This window comes from Salvelinus alpinus, chromosome 10 (genome assembly GCF_045679555.1).
Source record: "Salvelinus alpinus chromosome 10, SLU_Salpinus.1, whole genome shotgun sequence".
In the NCBI taxonomy this organism is placed as follows: Eukaryota; Metazoa; Chordata; class Actinopteri; order Salmoniformes; family Salmonidae; genus Salvelinus; species Salvelinus alpinus.
The window spans coordinates 34,683,398-34,701,981 of record NC_092095.1 but is presented as its reverse complement, the minus strand read 5'-3'; the positions used below and the strand labels follow the sequence as shown (position 1 = coordinate 34,701,981).

Sequence of the window (18,584 nt, the reverse complement as noted above, 5' to 3'; positions counted from 1 at the left end):
AGTCAGTTATGAACAAATTCTTATTTACAATGACGGCATACCCCGGCCAAACCCTCCTCTAGACCGGAAAACGCTGGGCCAATTGTGCGCCGCCCTATGGGACTCCCGATCACGGCCGGTTGTGATACAGCCCGGGACCGAACCAGGGTCTGTAGTGACGCCTCTAGCACTGAGATGCAGTGCCTTAGAGCGCTGTGCCACTACTGTGCCACTCGGGGGCTAAAGGAGATGTGGTCTATTTATGCGAAGGAGATGTGTCACGCTGCATGAGGCAAACGGTGGTCACACCAGATACTGACTGGTTTTCTGATCCACGCCTCTACCTTTTTTTAAGGTGTCTGTGACCAACAGATGCATATCTGTATTCCCAGTCATGTGAAATCCATAGATTATGGTCTAATGAATTTATTTAAATTGACTGATTTTCCTTATAGGAACTGTAACTCAGTAAAATCTTTGAAATTGTTGCATGTTGCGTTTATATTTTTGTTCAGTGTAAAAAAAGACACTCCTGGCACCCCTCAATCAAATATTATTGGTGCAGTTTGTAAGAAACAAATCTGTAAACGAAAAACGGACAAGACAACTGTCACAATTCAATAGCACACAATTGAGAGAGTGACATTAATCATAATTCCAACCTCTTAATTCAAAACTCTTGGTGGATATTGTAGTACGTCATTGGCCTGTTTAGTATGGGTGAGGCACGGTTCACTTGGGGGAAGCAGTTTGGTTCTCCTCCATAGATTAGGAGCCATTATTGCCCTGTTGAAGAGGATCAGATGCCATGATGTAAGTAAGAGTTCACCCAACAAGAGAGGATGGCTGTGCTAATGACTAAATTACTGCCCGAGGATGTATAATCATGACTCGGATTTGCCGCCGGAGACCAAATTGAGGCTTAATGCTTGAAGATGCATATTGCATATTATTGATTTATGGCGAGGAGCTCTGATTTTCAACAGAACAAATATGAGACGCTTCCACCAGATGCTCAACCCCTATCAGATTTTTCCCAATGTTCAAGCTTCTGGGCAAAATGTATTTGAGGTGTGTCCAGTATTCTCACCATACCATTTTAAACTGTACTGAACTGCTGTAAATTATTCATATTTCTTTGCTCCCAAAATATGTTCCTTGGTTCTGACATATCTATTATGTCAGAACCAAGGAACAGCAGAATACCGCTTTACATCCACAAATATCAAGCACACAAATAGCTCAAAGAACATATGCACATACTATGATAACACATGTTGCGCCCCATAAATATACAGCAGGGGTACTCAAGTACTATTTGAGATGTCAGGTCACACAAATTTTCCGGGTGGATAATGTAATTTATCGGCGTAGTAACAAACCCCCACCTCGCAACCCATGAGACCCCAAACTGTTCACAACCCACTTGCTGGCGGAGAGACAATGTTGCAGCAAATCTACATATTTTGCATCGGACAGAGATTTTTAAAACATTTTTTTAAAGCTAATTCCCTTCAATTCTATGCATTCTTCCATGTCTTATGTTTGTTTATATGATACCAGGGGTCGAAACCAGACCGAGTAAACGTTTTTTTGGGGGGGGACCTGCGTTCCGTATTGACCCCGTTCTGGGTCCGGATCCGGTCCGCGGTCCGCCAGTTGAGTATGGAGAATATACAGTATGTTGTGCCCCTTAAAATGTGTGTGCTTAGCATGAGAAACATGAGCTTAGATGCATCTTCAGGTTGATCCCTGATAATCTAACACTACTGCCTTTCTCTCCCACTCCGGGCTAAAGATGTCATAGGCCTCTCTCAACGTTTGGTGAAATCCTCCAAATCCAGCCTCAACGAGTTTTACCACACACTCATTGCATATTAATTAAGTCAGAATGTTACATAGCAGTCTCATTAACCCATGCTGTGTGTCTGACAACACTATAGGAGAGGCTACAGCTATGGAAGGATAGCGAAAACGCACCGTGTAAAATCCGAGGCTACGTTCCAAATGGCACCCTATTCCCTTTATAGGGCTCTGGTCAAAAGTAGTGCACTTTATAGGGAATAGGGTGCCATTTGGGACACATTCTGAGACTCTTTGACCAGCAGTGTCATCTCAACTGAAATGACCATGAACATACTATTGGCTCCCTCAATCTACATTTCTGTATGTGTGGTGAGAAAGAGAGATACAAATCCAGGATAACACTCAGATTGTCATTTTCGAGATCCCTGATCAGAACGTCCACTCCAAGAAATCATCTAAGGAATTGACTGTATTGATCTTTGGACTAGGACAAATCCTCACATATCCACAGTACTGCATTTCAGGAATGTGATTAAAAGAAACAGCTAAAATGGCATCGTTTTTTGTAATTACAGCATTTATAATTATTTCATGATAGATCATACATTGAGTATATGCTCACATACAGATAAATCTGCTTTCTACTGTTGTTGAATTTCACTATTACGGTGTTAGGCAGGCTGTCTTAATATGGACACCCTTCACTATAGGAATTTCTTAGTTGACTGAGGAAACCTTGCTTGCAGGATGATTAAGTGTTGAATGGACTAAGACTCAAGGTCTAAATCATTTCCGTTTATGCCATGGTGTTTTTGTTATTGACACTGACCGTAAATCGTGGCAGAGGTCCAAGAGTGGGCAGAGAGTGGGCAGAGGTCCACCATTGATCTTCTCTGGTTTCCCCAGTCTAGAATGGCAGCTTTCCTACAGCTAGTTCCAATGACCAATTATTTGCTGCTAACTGAATGGTGTTTGTTCCGTGGGGGTGCTGGTGGATCGGATTCAACAGGATATTAAAAGGTATGGAAACACTATCAGTATATGATCTGATGGGATCGACAGCATAAGAAACTGCTACTTGCTTGAAAGTCATGCTGCTAAGGCCGGGATTCAATCCGATCAGCGGTAGATCCGCTTAAAAGCGCAGTGGACATTTAAAGGTCATTTCCGATTGAGACAATATTTGCAGCGTTTACCATGAATAACCTTGGGTAGTGTAATTTTCTTATTTGAATGATGAGAATAATGTTGGAAATGACATCAGTTTGAACAGGTACAGAGGAAGGTTCCTGTGTTTAACAACGATTATGCACCGGTGTTCCACTTGGCTGAGGCAGAGAACAGAGTAGCGGGGAGTTTATCTCGCCTGTAAAAACAACACGATCTGACCAAATCAATTTTTCTCACCTTTACATCAGTGGCCCAGTGGAAAAGGCATCAATCAGCCTGTCGATTGTGGGTTCAAATCCCACCTGGGTTGATTAGAATCGGCTTGTTTTTCAATGAGTATACCATTAATCAATGGCAAATTACTGTCGAGTACTTTGGTTCCAACTCCCAATTTATAATTGCACAGATCACTATCCCCATCCTCGCCGTAACATGGCTTGCTCACACCAAATTTAAATGCATGTGGCTAGCGTTCATTACTGTCAATAGTGAATTCCAAATTCCAAAGTGGCCCAGAGGATCACAATAATAAGGGAAATGTTTTACTATCACATAGGTACTAGAGAACTGACATTGGAAGCCCTTTTCCAGATCATGACTACACCACCACCCCTGTACTTCACAAAATACACATTCGTACATTGTCTTTTCTAAGCAAATGAAGCACACGTCAAACTGCTGTAAATCAAAACTTTACTACCCTAAATAAGAAAACACGTTCATAGTATTCCAACGACTCAAAATGATTTAGACCATCAGTGTCGTGTGCGAGTCAGGACTGTGGGATGTAGGCAGAGGTGTCCTCCAGGCCTGAGCAGTCGTTCTCCAGGTACTCAAGGATCACGTTTCCCCCGTTGTAGAGGGGCGAGTCTGGGTGAGCCAGCATGGAGAGAAGGGTATCGTCCATCTTGAGAGCTTCGCCCGTCTGGGGGTGGCACAGCCGCAGCTTCTACGCGCCAACAACAACGCCACAGGGGGAGGACAAAGTAGGTTTTTAGTAAGAGGTATCTTAGAGACAAGACAGACCAACAGGAAAGTTTGCCATGCGCAGGAGATCACCTGCTGGGTGTCGACAAATGGTGGCGATTCAACATGTAGAATAGAATGGAAACAAATAGAAAATGGTGGCCGATGTTCTGTGGTCAGTGGCGATAGGATGGATAGCCATTGCGCACTGCCAATGTTCGTGTTGGTATGTTTCGTCTCTAATATTTGCATAATGACAATGGTAGAATAGGTTTTTCTGCTTGGAGACAGCTCGTGATAGTTTTCGGTTACCTTTCTGTTAATACATTGTTCTAAGATGTTTCAAAAAGAGAGGTTTCTAAAATGTGCTCGATGACAGCGGTACAATAGGTTGATTGGAACCTGCTGCTCGAGGCTGTTTTCTGTTACCTTAGCCGTCAGTACGTTGTTGCTGTTCTTGAGGCTGGCCAGTGAGGCGGCGTAGTCCACTACTTTCCCCACACTCCACTTGGAACAGAAAAACATAGGCAGGCTGGAGGCTTTGCCCTCTTTGGGAAGGAAGACATTGAAATAGGTCCTCTCTGTCTGGAAAGCAAAGTTAGAGATGTGGACTTGTACATCAAATAAAATGCAAAAGCACATAAGACACTGATTCTTTATAGAATGATGACAAGTAGATGCTGTTTACAGCAGGGTTCCCAACCTTTTCACCGTGCACCCCATGTTTAGTATCACTCCCTTATTATTGTTTATTGACATAGCCTATATTAAACCAGATTGAATGTTTAATGAGTTAGTATAGTTTAACAAGACTCATGGCATCTTTTGGATAGGCTATTTAATAAAATAAATAAATAATAATAATAGATAAGGAAAATGCATTCTAAACCCGATTTCCCCGCTACCAAATATGTTTTATAGGCCAATGTTTTCAATTTATTATACACATATTTCTCTTTTACAGAAAGTGAATAGATCAATTGATAGCGACAGAGTCACATTGTATAAGATTACTTCCAAGCAAGTTTCTTTGACTCCTCAACTTTAAAAAGGTCATAGCTCAGCTTCTGAATATCAGAGACAAACCAAAGATATTCCCATCAGAGGTGACTCTTCCTCGGGTGTAAACCTTCCTTGACTTGAGGGGGGAATATTTGTTTATTATATGCGATTGTTTAAAAACAATGCATAAATCTGCAACGCTTTAGGCTAGATACAAGCGGTAAATTGGCAGCGGAAGAGTCGACTGCTGGGAATATCTTTGGTTTGTCTCTATGATATTCAGCAGAGGTACGACCTTCGAAAGTTGAGGAGTCAAAGAAATTAGAGGGGGTAATTTAGAGGGTGTAATTTCTTTGACTCCTCAATTTTAGAAGGCTTTAACTCAGCTTCTGAATATCATAGAGAAAAACCAAAGAATTTCGCATCAGAGATAACTCTTCATCAAATCAAATGTATTTATATAGCCCATCAGCTGATATCTCAAAGTGCTGTACAGAAACCCAGCCTAAAACCCCAAACAGCAAGCAATGCAGGTGTAGAAGCACGGTGGCTAGGAAAAACTCCCTAGAAAGGCCGAAACCTAGGAAGAAACCTAGAGAGGAACCAGGCTATGAGGGGTGGCCAGTCCTCTTCTGGCTGTGCCGGGTGGAGATAATAACAGAACATGGCCAAGATGTTCAAATGTTCATAAATGACCAGCATGGTCAAATAATAATAATCACAGTAGTTGTCGAGGGTGCGACAGGTCAGCACCTCAGGACTAAATGTCAGTTGGCTTTTCATAGCCGATCCTCTGGCATTCTACCGCTTGTCTCTAGCCTAAAGCATCGCAGAGACTTATGCATCGTTTTAGATTGGTATAAACAATTGCAAACAAATATACAGTATATACACTACCGGTCAAAAGTTCTAGAACACCTCATTCAAGGGTTTTGCTTTATTTTTACTATTCTCTACATTGTAGAATAACAGTAAAGACATCAAAACTATGAAATAACATATGGAATTATGTAGTAACTAAAGTGTTTTATATGAGATTCTTCAAATAGCCACCCTGCCTTGATGACAGCTTGGCATTCTCCAAACCAGCTTCACCGGGAATGCTTTTCCAACAATCTTGAAGGATTCCCACATATGCTGAGCACTTGTTGACTGCTTTTCCTTCACTCTGTGGTCCGACTCATCCCAAACCATCACAATTTGGTTGAGGTCGGAGTATTGTGGAGGCCAGGTCATCTGATGCAGCACTCCATCACTCTCCTTCTTGGTAAAATAGCCCTTACACAGCTTGGAGGTGTGTTGGGTCATTGTCCTGTTGAAAAACAAATGAAAGTCCCACTAAGCCCAAACCAGATGGAGTGGCGTATCGCTGCAGAATGCTGTGGTAGCCATGCTGGTTAAGTGTTAAGGCTGGTTAAGTGTGCCTCAAATTCTAAATAAATCACAGACAGTGTCACCAGCAAAGCACCCCCACACCAACACCTCATCCGTGCTTTACGGAGGGAAATACACATGCGGAGATCATCCGTTCACCCACACCGCATCTCACAAAGACACAGCGGTTGGAACTAAAAATCTCAAATCTGGACTCCAGACCAAAGGACACATTTCCACCGGTCTAATGTCCATTGCTTGTGTTTATTGGCCCAAGCAAGTCTCTTCTTATTATTGGTGTCCTTTAGTAGTGGTTTCTTTGCAGCAATCGACCATGAAGGCCTGATTCACACAGTCTCCTCTGAACAGTTGATGAGATGTGTCTGTTACTTGAACTTTGAAGCATTTACTTGCGCTGCATTTTCTGAGGCTGGTAACTAATGAACGTATCCTCTGCAGCAGAGGTAACTCTGGGTCTGCTATTCCTGTGGCGGTCCTCATGAGAGCCTGTTTCATCATAGCGCTTGATGGTTTTTGCGACTGCACTTGAAGAAACGTAAGGTTCTTGAAATGTTCCGTATTGACTGACCTTAATGTCTTAAAGTAATGGACTATCATTTCTCTTTGCTTATATGAGCTGTTCTTGTCATAATATGGACTTGGTCTTATACCAAATAGGGCTATCTTCTGTATATCCCCTCATCTTGTCACAACACAACTGATTGGCTCAAACGCATTAAGGAAAGAAATTCCACAAATTTACTTAAGGCACACCTGTTAATTGAAATGCATTCCAGGTGACTACCTCATGAAGCTGGTTGATTGAATGTCAAGAGTGTGCAAAGCTGTCATCAAGGCAAAGGGTGGCTATTTGAAGAATCTCAAATATAAAATATATTTTGATTTGTTTAACACTTTTTTGGTAACTACATGATTCCATAAGTGTCATTTCATAGTTGATGTCTTCACTATTATTCTACAATGTAGAAAACAGTAAAAAATTAAGAAAAACCCTTGAATGAGTAGATGTTCTAAAACTTTTGACCAGTAGTATATACACCCCCCCCCCCCCCCCCCGCAAATCAAAGCAGCATAAATTAGGTTATTACTTCTTGACCCAACATAGTATGTGGCATTATATATATACATCTCACAGCCGCACTTTAATAATACCATCACAGTTCAAGTCTACACATCAGACACACACACTCTCCCAGTAGCTGAATCTCAAATTACACCCTATTCCCTAAATAGTGCACTACTTTTGAAAGTAGTAGCCCACTAGGGAATAGGTTGGACGCAATCACTCTGCATCTCGCTCTCCATCGCTCTTAATTCCAGACTGGTAGTACCTGTGGCAGTCCCTTGTCTCCTGCAGCATGAAGCTTTAGTTTCATCAAAGCCACCTTGGCTGCTGTTGCAGCATTCTTTACTCCCTTGCGACCTTTCCTCGGAGGCAAAGCCTTCTTGGACTCTGTTCAGTCAAGAGGGTAGAACCCAACATTTTGGTGAACACTGCCCTCATGTGGACAGGCTAAAGAATAGCAGGGATAAGCATATCCTGTATGGCCATGAATGTCATACATACACTATATATTCCCTATATAGTTCACTACTTTTGACCACAGCCCTGTGGAAATAGGTAATAGGGTACAATTTGGGATAGAACTCCAATGAACCCAGTGAAAGTAATTTTTGGGGTTTGTGATGAAAAGTTGTGACTGTGACTAACCTACAATCTTCTGCACGAGCGCTTGCGTGGCAGCCATGCGAGGCTTGGGTGTTTCCAGTTTATCACACTTGTGGTCATCTTGGTGACGGTGGCTGGAGAATAAAGAAAATGGGGGTATGAGAGGAGCTTTTAACACACCCATCATGTCTTTCCACTGCAGGCGGTCCACAGCTAGATCTCAAAGAAATATATTTTCTTACATTACATTTTTTTAAAGGAATATTTCGAACAACATATTAACCTAATTTTGGCCAAGGGATCCATGGAATAAGTTTTGAGGGTGTAATAAAATACAATGTAATATTATTAATCTAAAATGTATGTTATTAATCCTGGGAAACATGGGCCTGGGAGGCTCACAGGGATATTGGTATCCACAGTGCTCCACCAATTATCCATTTGTCAATTTATAATACTTCTTGTATTCCCAGAAAATGTAAAAAATCTAATACATAAATGTGCGTCAGCATGCTTCCGTTCGGGTAAGTCCATCTTGAGACCCTGTAGCCAGTACACACTTCCTCAAAATAGAATGAGGAAGGAAACCGCTCAGGGATTTTAACCATGACGCCAATGATGACTAAAACAGTTACAGAGTTTAATGGCTGTGATGGGAGAATACAAGGTTGTGGATCCATCCTCAGTTTTCACTCCACAATACTAACCTAAATGACAGTGAAAAAAGGGACAGCTGTACAGAATAAAAATATTCCAAAACATGCATCCTGTTTGCAATAAAGTAAAACTGCAAAAAATGTGGCAAAGAAATTAACTTTATGTCCTAACACATCACTGTGTACCACTCTTCATATTTCTAAGCATGGCGGTGGCTGCATCATGTTATGGGTATGCTTGTCATCGTCAAGGACTAGGACGTTTTTTAAGGATAAAAACAAACTGAATAGAGCTAAGCATAGGCAAAATCCTAGAGGAAAACCTGGTTCAGTCTGCTTTCCAACAGACATTGGGAGAACAAATTTAACTTTCAGCAGGACAATAACCTAAAACACAAGGCCAAATATACAATGGAGTTACATACCAAGACGACATTGAATGTTCCCGACTGGCCTAGTTACAGGTTTGACTTAAATCAGCTTGAAAATCTATGGTAAGACTTGAAAATGGCAATCGAGACATGAACAACCAACTTCACAGAGCTTGAAGAATTGTTTTAAGAATAATGCGCAATTTTGTCAAATCCAGGTGAGTAAAGCTCTTAAAGACTTACCAGAAAGACTATCAGCTGTAATCACTGCGAAAGGGGATTCAATGTATTGACTCAGGGGTGTGAATACCTATGTATATGGATATTTCTATATTCAATAAATTTACAAAAATATCTAAAAACATGTTTTCACATTGTCATTATGGGGTATTGTGTGTAGATGGGTGTGAAAAAAAAGCTATTTCATCAATTTGGAATTCAGGCTGTAACAATAAAATGTGGAATAAGTAAAGGGGTATAAATACTTTCTAAATGCACTGTATGATCACTCAAGAAATCTGTCATTAACAGACATTTTTTCCAAGGAGATTTTAGTCACGTAATTTTACATCTACCTAAAATGTTTGGTGCAGTATTTCTCAAGTGAAAAATGTGCATGTCTCGTTGAATGACAACACTTCATTGAAGAATCCCTATTGTTGACCAATCACCTACAAAGGGACGTAGACTTCAGCTTGCCTCAATAAAAAAAATTGTGCGCATGAACAGGCGAAGGTCACAAAATATCATCATACTATACACTGTTTATACAAAAGTATGTGGACACCCCATCAAATGAGTGGATTTGGCTATTTTTTAATTTTTTTTTATCTGTATTTAACTAGGCAAGTCAGTTAAGAACAAATTCTTATTTACAATGAAGGCCTAGTTCAGGGGCAGTACGACAGATTTTTACCTTGTCAGCTCGATCTAGCAACCTTTTGGTTACTGGCCCAACGCTCTAACCACTAGACCGCCCCCATTTCAGCCCCACCTGTTGCTGACAGGTGTATAAAATCGAGCACACAGCCATGCAATCTCTATAGACAGACATTGGCAGTAGAATGGCCTTAATGAAGAGCTCAGTGACTTTGAACGTGGCACCATCATAGGATGCCACCTTTCTAACAAGTCAGTTCGTCACATTTCTGCCCTGCTAGAGCTGCCTCGGTCACCTGAAAGTACTGTTATTGTGAAGTGGAAAAGTCTAGGAGCAACAACGGGTCAGCCGTGATGTGGTAGGCCACACAAGCTCACAGAACAGGACAGCCGAGTGCTGAAGTGCGTAAAAATGTCTGTTCTCGGTTGCAACACTCACTACAGTTTCAAACTGCCTCTGGAAGCAATGTCGGCACAATAACTGTTAGTCAGGAGTTTCATGAAATGGGTTTCATCGGCCGAGCAGCCGCACACAACCCTAAGATCACCATGTGCAATGCCAAGCGTCGGCTGGAGGTGTAAAGTTCGCCACCATTGGACTCTGGAGCAGTGGAAACGTGTTCTCTGGAGTAATGAATCACACTTCACCATCTGGCAGTCCGACAGACGAATCTGGGTAAGCAACAACAGTGTAAATAGATATAGAATAAAAATACTTAATGACCGGGTTGCGTCTCTGGCAACCTAACCGCTAGAATGAACGGCCTGCCGGCTTGGCTCGCAACCATAGATGTGTCGGGGCAAGACCTATATTTTTGTTGAGGGATGAAATAGTAACCTATGAATACAATTATTAAAATTAAAGTTTTTAAAATTTAATTTAATTAGAATGGCCCTAGCCCTCACTCTCCGATCCAACAGGTCCCAGACGTGCTCAATGGGATTGAGATCCGGACTCTTCGCTGGCCATGGCAGAACACTGACATTCCTGTCTTGCAGGAAATCACGCACAGAACGAGCAGTATGGCTGGTGGCATTGTCATGCTGGAGGGTCATGTCAGGATGAGCATGCAGGAAGGGTACCACATGAGGGAGGAGGATGTCTTCCCTGTAACACACAGCGTTGAGATTGCCTGCAACATCAGTGCCTGACCTCACTAATGCTCTTGCTGCTGAATGGAAGCAAGTCCCCACAGCAAATTTCCAACATCTAGTGGAAAGCCATCCCAGAAGAGTGGAGGCTGTTATAGCAGCAAAGGGGGACCAACTCCATATTAATGCGCATGATTTTAGAATGAGATGTTCTATGAGCAGGTGTCCACATACTTTGATAATGTAGTGTGTGCACAAACTGTTCCAAACTGTTTTGGATGGGATGTATTGCTGTCTCTACCTTCGTGCCGTTTGTGCTGTTGTCTGTGCCCAATAATGTTTGTACCATGTTTTGTGCTGCTACCATGTTGTGTTACTACCATGTTGTTGTCATGTTGCTACCATGCTGTGTTGTCATGTGTTGCTGCCTTGCTATGTTGTTGTCTTAGGTCTCTCTTTATGTAGTGTCGTGATATGTGTTTTGTCCTATATTTATAATTTAAAAATATATAATCCCAGTCCCCACAGGAGGCCTTTTGCCTTTTGGTAGGCTGTCATTGTAAATAAGAATTTGTTCTTAACTGACTTGCCTAGTTAAATAATGGTTAAATAAAAAAATAATACAGAAATAAATGGGAAGCATGCGGATGCCTTTAGTTTAGCTACATCCATTGTTTTGTATGGAATATCAGGATATACCCATTGATTTGTAAAGAATATAGCTTATAAATGAGTCATGAGCTTAGTTCAACTGTTGTACCCCATCAGAACCCAAAATATAAGCTTGTTCCACTAAATATTTTAAAAAGAACACTGTATAGCCTCAAAACATTGTTAAAACTATAATGTAGATATCATGGACGGTCAGTCCTTGTATCTATAGCTCATTCTATGAATTTGAGAGTGGTTGCATTTCTCCAGGCCCACCCCTCAGGTTTTTACCAATTGCAGGAAATTTGCTTGGAAACTGCAACATTTTCACTCCAATTTTATTTATTTATTTCACCTTTATTTAACCAGTATTTAATTAACTTTATTTAATCAATGCCAAGAGGTGTGCCTTTAAAATGGTATTTCCCAGGGCCTGAGACACGGTTTGTCCAGCAATGCACTGGCAAAGTCATAGAAATAACATACAAAGAGTTGTACTCTCATTCGAGGTGGTCCCTGATAAATTTGATGTCACAAAAGATGTCCCGGACCCAAAAAGTTTGAGAACCCATGCTCTACTCCTCAAACAACACATCACCTAACACTAGTTACAGTAGATCTGGGCCCGTATTCACAAAGTGTCTCAGAATAGGAGTTCTGATTTAGGATCACCCCTGTCCATCCATTTTGAAAAGGCAAAACTGATCGTAGATCAGCACTCCTTCTGAGAAACTTTTTAAATATGGTCCCTGTTCTTGTTGGAGAGACCAGGGCAGACAAAGAGAAAAAACATGACACTTACGCCAAACAGAAATGTTTCTGACAGTGTGGACAAATGACTGGCAACAGTTCTTTCCCTTTGCAGTCTTCAAATGTGCATGGGTATCTTGTACAGCCACCAGATATCTGGACTTCTTTTTTAACGTCCACCTGAGAAAAACATTTTCAATCATGACTGAATTCAAAATCATGAGAAAACTAGTTTGCCATTAAATCTCAACGCTGAATATGCGTCCCATTTGACACCCTATTCCCTATATAGGGCATTACTTTTGGGTCAAAATAGTGGGCTCTGGTCAAAAGTAGGAATTAGGATGCAAAAAAAATCTTACCACAGGACAAGCGTGCATATCTCGACTTCTGTGTTCAAGGCTGGAAGGAAAGTAAAAAGACTTGTCTAGTAGTCAATCATAAAAACATTTTTTTAGTTTTTATATCACATTCAAACCCAAGAGCCATAGTGACTGAATTTAGTTAAACGCATATACACAAGTCAGGCCATCATATTTATCACCTGGATAAATAAAAGGTTAAACAACAACAAAAATCTGATCTTACCAGAAAACACCTCTGCAGGCATCACAAATGAATGGCAGAAAATCTGGAGGAGAAATTGGGATAGACCGTAGTAAAACGCATTGACAACTTCAACATAATGCCAAAATCAAAGGCTAGCAGCAGTGATTGCAAAAAGATGGTGGATAATTGAAGATGTCCCACCCAGACACTTTAATACAAAAAAATGTTTTTAGTATGCACCAATGCATTAGCAACTATGTCTGGTCTACTTATTTCGCTGTAACGTTATAAGAACCAGAAGAAAATAGGGAGTGGGATGTCATCTCTTCCTTCTCTGGTGATAGGATTGGCAAGCCACTGCTAACTGGCTAGCTATTGCTAACTGCCCATCTAGCCACTGCTAGTTTTAGCTGCCCTTGCTGACTCATTAAGGATTCCAAAGAGACTACTGGCTAACAAAGCTTTTGTCTTTCTAGCTACTTCTAGAGAGAAATAAGAGCTAAATTAAATTGGCTACACTTACAAATTGACTAAGTATTATTAACTAGCTAGCTAGCAGCTAAATGTTGTCAACAGCTTGCAAGTTAGCCAGCCTTACAGTGATTAGCATAGCCATGTAACTAGCTAACCAGTTAGCAAGTTGGGCAAAACAAACGGTAGCTACAAATACAAAAACACAACATTTAACGTTAAGCAACATAGTTCATTCTTTCGATCACATAATTCTAGTAAAAATGTTTTTTTAATGAAAACCTGTCTGATGGCAGAACTTTATGTTACAATGTTTCCCAATGTCTAGTTCAGCCATGATTCTTCATGCGTCAAACTCAACTTTTCAACTTTGACCACAGATGTAACAATGAGACAGACATTTCACCGGATGTAAAAATGTGAAGCATACCACTCACTACCAAATACGGTGGTGGCTGGCAGTGGGAGAAGATGGAGCGAGGTGGATTTTTGCCGACATTCTGCTAATTTTCTCATCGATTAAACATTTGATCTCAATGTAGTTTTCTGTTTTCAAAACTATAAATCTGTTACGAACAGAGTGGCCAAAGTTTTGTAGAATTCACCCTTTGTCAAAGTTGTTTGTTTGTTTTGGAGTGCAAGGGCGAATTGAGTTAGTGCACACGCGCACTTCACAGAGTAGGCGTTCTCTAACGGAAATGTGCAAATATATGCTAGAACGCGCCAATCGGCTCTCACTAGTTCGTGTTTGGTTCTGTCCAACTCCTTGCTTGTTCTGTCCACTATGACTATGCTCCCATTGGAAACAACAGGCTGTGGTCTATCTTATGTTACTTATAAAAAATCTTTGCTCTGACCCTGCAACGGACTCACGTGACTAAATATAAACCACTCTCTGTCCATGATAAATTGAGACGTTGTACGAACGAGTAATGATACATTTATGAGTGATACATTGTGAAAAGGCCTACATTGTAGGTGAATTATTCCACTGTAAATGTTTTGTTTTTTAAATTATTATTGTGTTGATTATCTTGACATGAAATGATTAGATACATTTCCTAAAGCCTATCCTTTATATGCAATCTTTTCTCATAGGGGCCTAGTTATTTATCTTTGTAAAATTCACGTTTTTTCATAATAGTTAGGGCCTAGGCCATTGTGTCATTCATTATAAAAGCCTATTGTTATTTTTCACGGCCTCGCCACAGGTGTCACATTTCAGGAATCGTCACTCAGGTGTGTGGGACTGGCTAGCTGTTTTTGAATTGAAGCCGTCGTACTTGAATTGCAACCTGCACCTGGCGCGACTTTCTCCAGAGAAGTTGATCTAACGAGCGACATTTGAAAAGTAACTTTAACTGAATACCAAAAAAAGGCCAAAATGAGCAAAATTTCTAAATTGTTCAAGGGAAGCTCAAGTTCGAGCTCTTCTAGCCACTATCCAAGCTCTTCGAAGTCGAAACTTGGCCATCGGTCTCGGACAGGACCTACCCCGCAGGAGGCCATTCACAAACTTCGAGAAACAGAGGCGATGCTGGCGAAAAAACAGGACTTCTTAGAAAATAAAATTGAACAAGAAATTATGATAGCAAAGAAGAATGGCCTCAAGAATAAACGTGGTATGTATTTGTCTGATATTGTCACGTCTGCATGATTTGGTTGGTCCATGTTGAATCACCTGAACCGAAATAATCTGTATCAATAGGATACCGCCTTTTCTGGTATAGTATTTTGTCAATACAGGGAACTCCTATAAACAGACACTAGTTTTGTGTCAGTGCTGCTTGCAGCCCAATCTTCTGTCATTAGGCTATCAGTTACTTTCTTTAATGACTCCTATCTAGGTCATACTAATTTGTGTCCTGCTGTACCCCTTCTACCATTGCTTTTTTCTTAACTACTAAAGATGCAAATGGTACTTCTATATGCTATTTAATAATCATCGGAAACATATTTTTGTACCACCAGCGGCCCTCCAGGCACTGAAGAGGAAGAAGCGCTTTGAGCAGCAACTCACCCAGATTGACGGGACCCTCTCCACCATCGAGTTCCAAAGGGAGGCATTGGAGAATGCCAACACCAACACTGAGGTCCTGAAGACCATGGGCTACGCTGCCAAGGCCATCAAGGGGGTCCATCAGAACATGTGAGTGAACAAGGATAATAACCATTCAACACCGGGTATGCGCCGCAAACGGCACCCTATTCCCTATAGTGCACAACTTTGGTCCTTGGTAGCTATCAAACACTGTCCTTTCTCAAGATTTACTTTATTGACAATTATATGCTCCTAATTCTATTTCAACCTGAGTTTAACGTTATATCAGAAAAAAGAGGATCATATTTAACTAGGCCTACTGATGGACCTACTATTATTATATTGTTCCTAAATCTTCTGTTTTCCTCCCAGGGATCTGGATAAAATTGACTCTCTGATGCAGGACATCACTGAGTCGCAGGAAGTGGCCCAGGAGATCTGTGATGCTATCTCCCGACCTTTCGGAGATGCATTTGATGAGGTAACCTATTTACTGCTCACCATTTCTCAAAAAAGACATCTTATTTCATCCTCTTAGCCTATTCACTGTGACCAGTGGAGGATTCATTTATTTAGCTGCTTTATAGGCTACTTAGGTTTTGTGACTTCCTGGTTGCCAAACATGTACAATACTGCATGCATCTCATTCTGATTATCCCGCAGGATGAGCTGTTAGCAGAGCTGGCAGAATTGGAGCTGGAGGAGAGCATGACGAACATGGGCAGAGTGCCCAGTGTGCCCGCCTCCAAACTGCCCACCTCCAAGCTGCCCTCAACTCGACCCAGCCAGCGCACTCGTAAGTATAGGACAAGGGCCTGCAGAATAATAAACTAGTTGAAGTGTATGCTAGTTTTTATAATACAGTCTGTGTTAAACCGACTCCAGGTAACAGTTTTGACCTCCTGCTTTACAGCGTCCAAGAAGAGGGTAGAGGATGATGAAGACATGCAGATGCTGGCAGCTTGGGCTGTGTAACTAACACACACCAGACTCTAAATGTACGAAGGTTAATTTGAATGTTTTTATCTTTTTGTTCTAATAAGTTTCTTAGGGAAGAGCCAATGATCTCTATTCTGTTGGATTGTTTTTATGCGTGTTGTACAAATATGGAAGTGAAGTATTGGAATGTGAGCTCTGACTAGGTGATTTTTATTACTGCTATATTACACTATTTTCTGTCAATGAAGGATACAGTCGCTAGTGAAAGTCTACACACTTCTCTTAACATTTAGCTTCCTTAAAATTAAAGGGATAGTTCACCTATTTTAAAACAGTGCCAGGAAACTAAACCAAAGCATGGATTGCTGTCATACTTTGTCCATAGACCGCTTACTGAGTAAGGAAACCAATAACATTTTAGCATTTGTTGCACAATTCCTATTTAAGTCATGGTACTGATATTCAATATTTTCATATCATCTATACTGAACAAAAAATTCAGACAATCCTGCAGGTGAAGAAGCCAGATGTGGAGGTTCTGGGCTAGTGTGGTAAACTTGTGGTCTGCGGTTGTGAGGCCAGTTGGACCTACTGCCAAATTCTCTAAAATTGTTGGAGGTGGCTTAGGGTAGAGAAATGAACATTCAATTCTCTGGCAACAGCTCTGGTGGGCATTCCTGCCGTCAGCATGCCAATTGCACGCTCCCTCAACTTGATGTCTGTGGCATTGTGTTGTGTGATAACTGCACATTTTAGTGGCCTTTTACTGTCCCCAGCACAAGGTGTACCAGTGTAATGATCATGCTGTTTAATCAGCTTCTTGATGTGCCACACCTGTCAGGTGCATGGATTATCTTTGCAAAGGAAAAATGCTCACTAACAGGGATGTGAACAAATTTGCGCACAAAATGTAAATGTTTTTTGTGCGTCGAACATTTCTGGGATCTTTTTATTTCAGCTCATGAAACATGGTACCAACACTTTACACGTTGCATTTTATATTATTGTTCAGTGAATAAGTGATTTTTTGAATCTTAATCAGTTGTAGATACTTTTGTATGATTTGGTCATGGTGTGTAAAAAAAATGCTAATATCGGTATTATGACTTGAATGGGTTTTGTGCCACAAATGCTAAAATGTTTGCATTTGTTAACAGTGCCAAGGAAATAAATATTGCTGTCATACCTGGCCCATAGACTGCTTAGCCTTACAGGGTAAGGAAACCAATGTGCCATTTGGGTGAACTATCCCTTTAAATCTAAAAAGTGAATCAACTGGATATTTTTTTCCCTAACGATCTCCACAACCAACTCCACATTTTCAAAAGTGAAATGTCTTAATTGCTTCAGTATTCTGGTAGACATATCATGTTATGGGAATGCTTGCTACCGGCAGCCTGGGAAGTTTGGCAAGATCAAAAGGAATATGAAAGGAGATAAAAAGTTAGAGGAAACACTGCCACAGGCTTCTGAATATCTAACTAACCCTGGGATAGTTTTATTTTCCAGCGGGAAAATTTCACAAATGTTGATGCCAAGGACTGACTGTAATGGCTTTCCTATAGGTGTTAAGTGTTACTGAATGGTCCGGTCTTAGACCTGAGTTAAATCTGCTTGAAAATCAGTCAAGGTTTGAATATTGCTCTCCATCAATGACTCCCAACCAAATTTACTGAGCTTGAGTAATTTTGACAAAAACAATGGATAAATGTTGCCCTAAGATAAATTACAGCTGTGAATCATTATACATAAGATTCTACCAAATGTTTAACACTGGTATGAAGACATCCACAATCAACACATATTTGTTTAATTTCTATAATTGTGGAGTAGGTTGTGAACATCTAATTTTATCAAATGTATTTAATTTGAAGACAGCGAAATGTGTAGACTTTCAATAGACACTGTACTGTATGTCTAGACACTGTACTGTATGTCCCTTATCAGTAGGCTACTTTACTTTGTAAAAGGTGCTGGGTTTGAAAAACATAAGTGTTAGTGAATTATAATAAAGAATATGAGTGAAGCACTATGCTATGAATGTTACGGAGTTTTACAGAAATATAATTTTTGTAAATATGAAGGATGTTGAAGATTTTATCAAAATAAAATTACCCCATTTTTTTTGTTATTTTCAGGAAGTTTTATTTTTTACTGCAACTTGCTCCAGTAATGTGACCACTGTCCAATGGGAGTAA

The 18,584-nt window shown here is 40.6% G+C and overlaps 2 protein-coding genes across 3 annotated transcripts; one reads left to right on the top strand and one right to left on the bottom strand.

Moving 5' to 3' along the window:
- Positions 1-3,634: 3,634 nt before the first annotated feature.
- Positions 3,635-13,804, bottom strand: zfand1 (zinc finger, AN1-type domain 1). 2 transcript variants are annotated; one of them, XM_071329046.1, is made up of 8 exons: positions 13,689-13,804; positions 12,975-13,017; positions 12,749-12,788; positions 12,439-12,566; positions 8,030-8,121; positions 7,650-7,771; positions 4,351-4,506; positions 3,635-3,904 (listed from the first exon to the last, which is right to left on the bottom strand). In XM_071329046.1, the coding sequence occupies exons 1-8, from the start codon at positions 13,741-13,743 to the stop codon at positions 3,728-3,730; spliced, it is 813 nt and encodes a 270-aa protein (XP_071185147.1). In that variant the 5' UTR covers positions 13,744-13,804; the 3' UTR covers positions 3,635-3,727. The 2 variants fall into 2 exon arrangements, with proteins under 2 accessions (XP_071185147.1, XP_071185148.1); XM_071329047.1 differs by having other exon boundaries at positions 3,635-3,901.
- A 513-nt stretch (positions 13,805-14,317) lies between these two features.
- Positions 14,318-18,517, top strand: chmp4c (charged multivesicular body protein 4C). The gene is made up of 5 exons (XM_071329048.1): positions 14,318-15,028; positions 15,378-15,555; positions 15,820-15,928; positions 16,111-16,243; positions 16,361-18,517. Exons 1-5 carry the CDS (start codon positions 14,791-14,793, stop codon positions 16,420-16,422), a joined length of 720 nt encoding a protein of 239 aa, XP_071185149.1. The 5' UTR covers positions 14,318-14,790; the 3' UTR covers positions 16,423-18,517.
- The last annotated feature ends 67 nt before the right edge of the window (positions 18,518-18,584 follow it).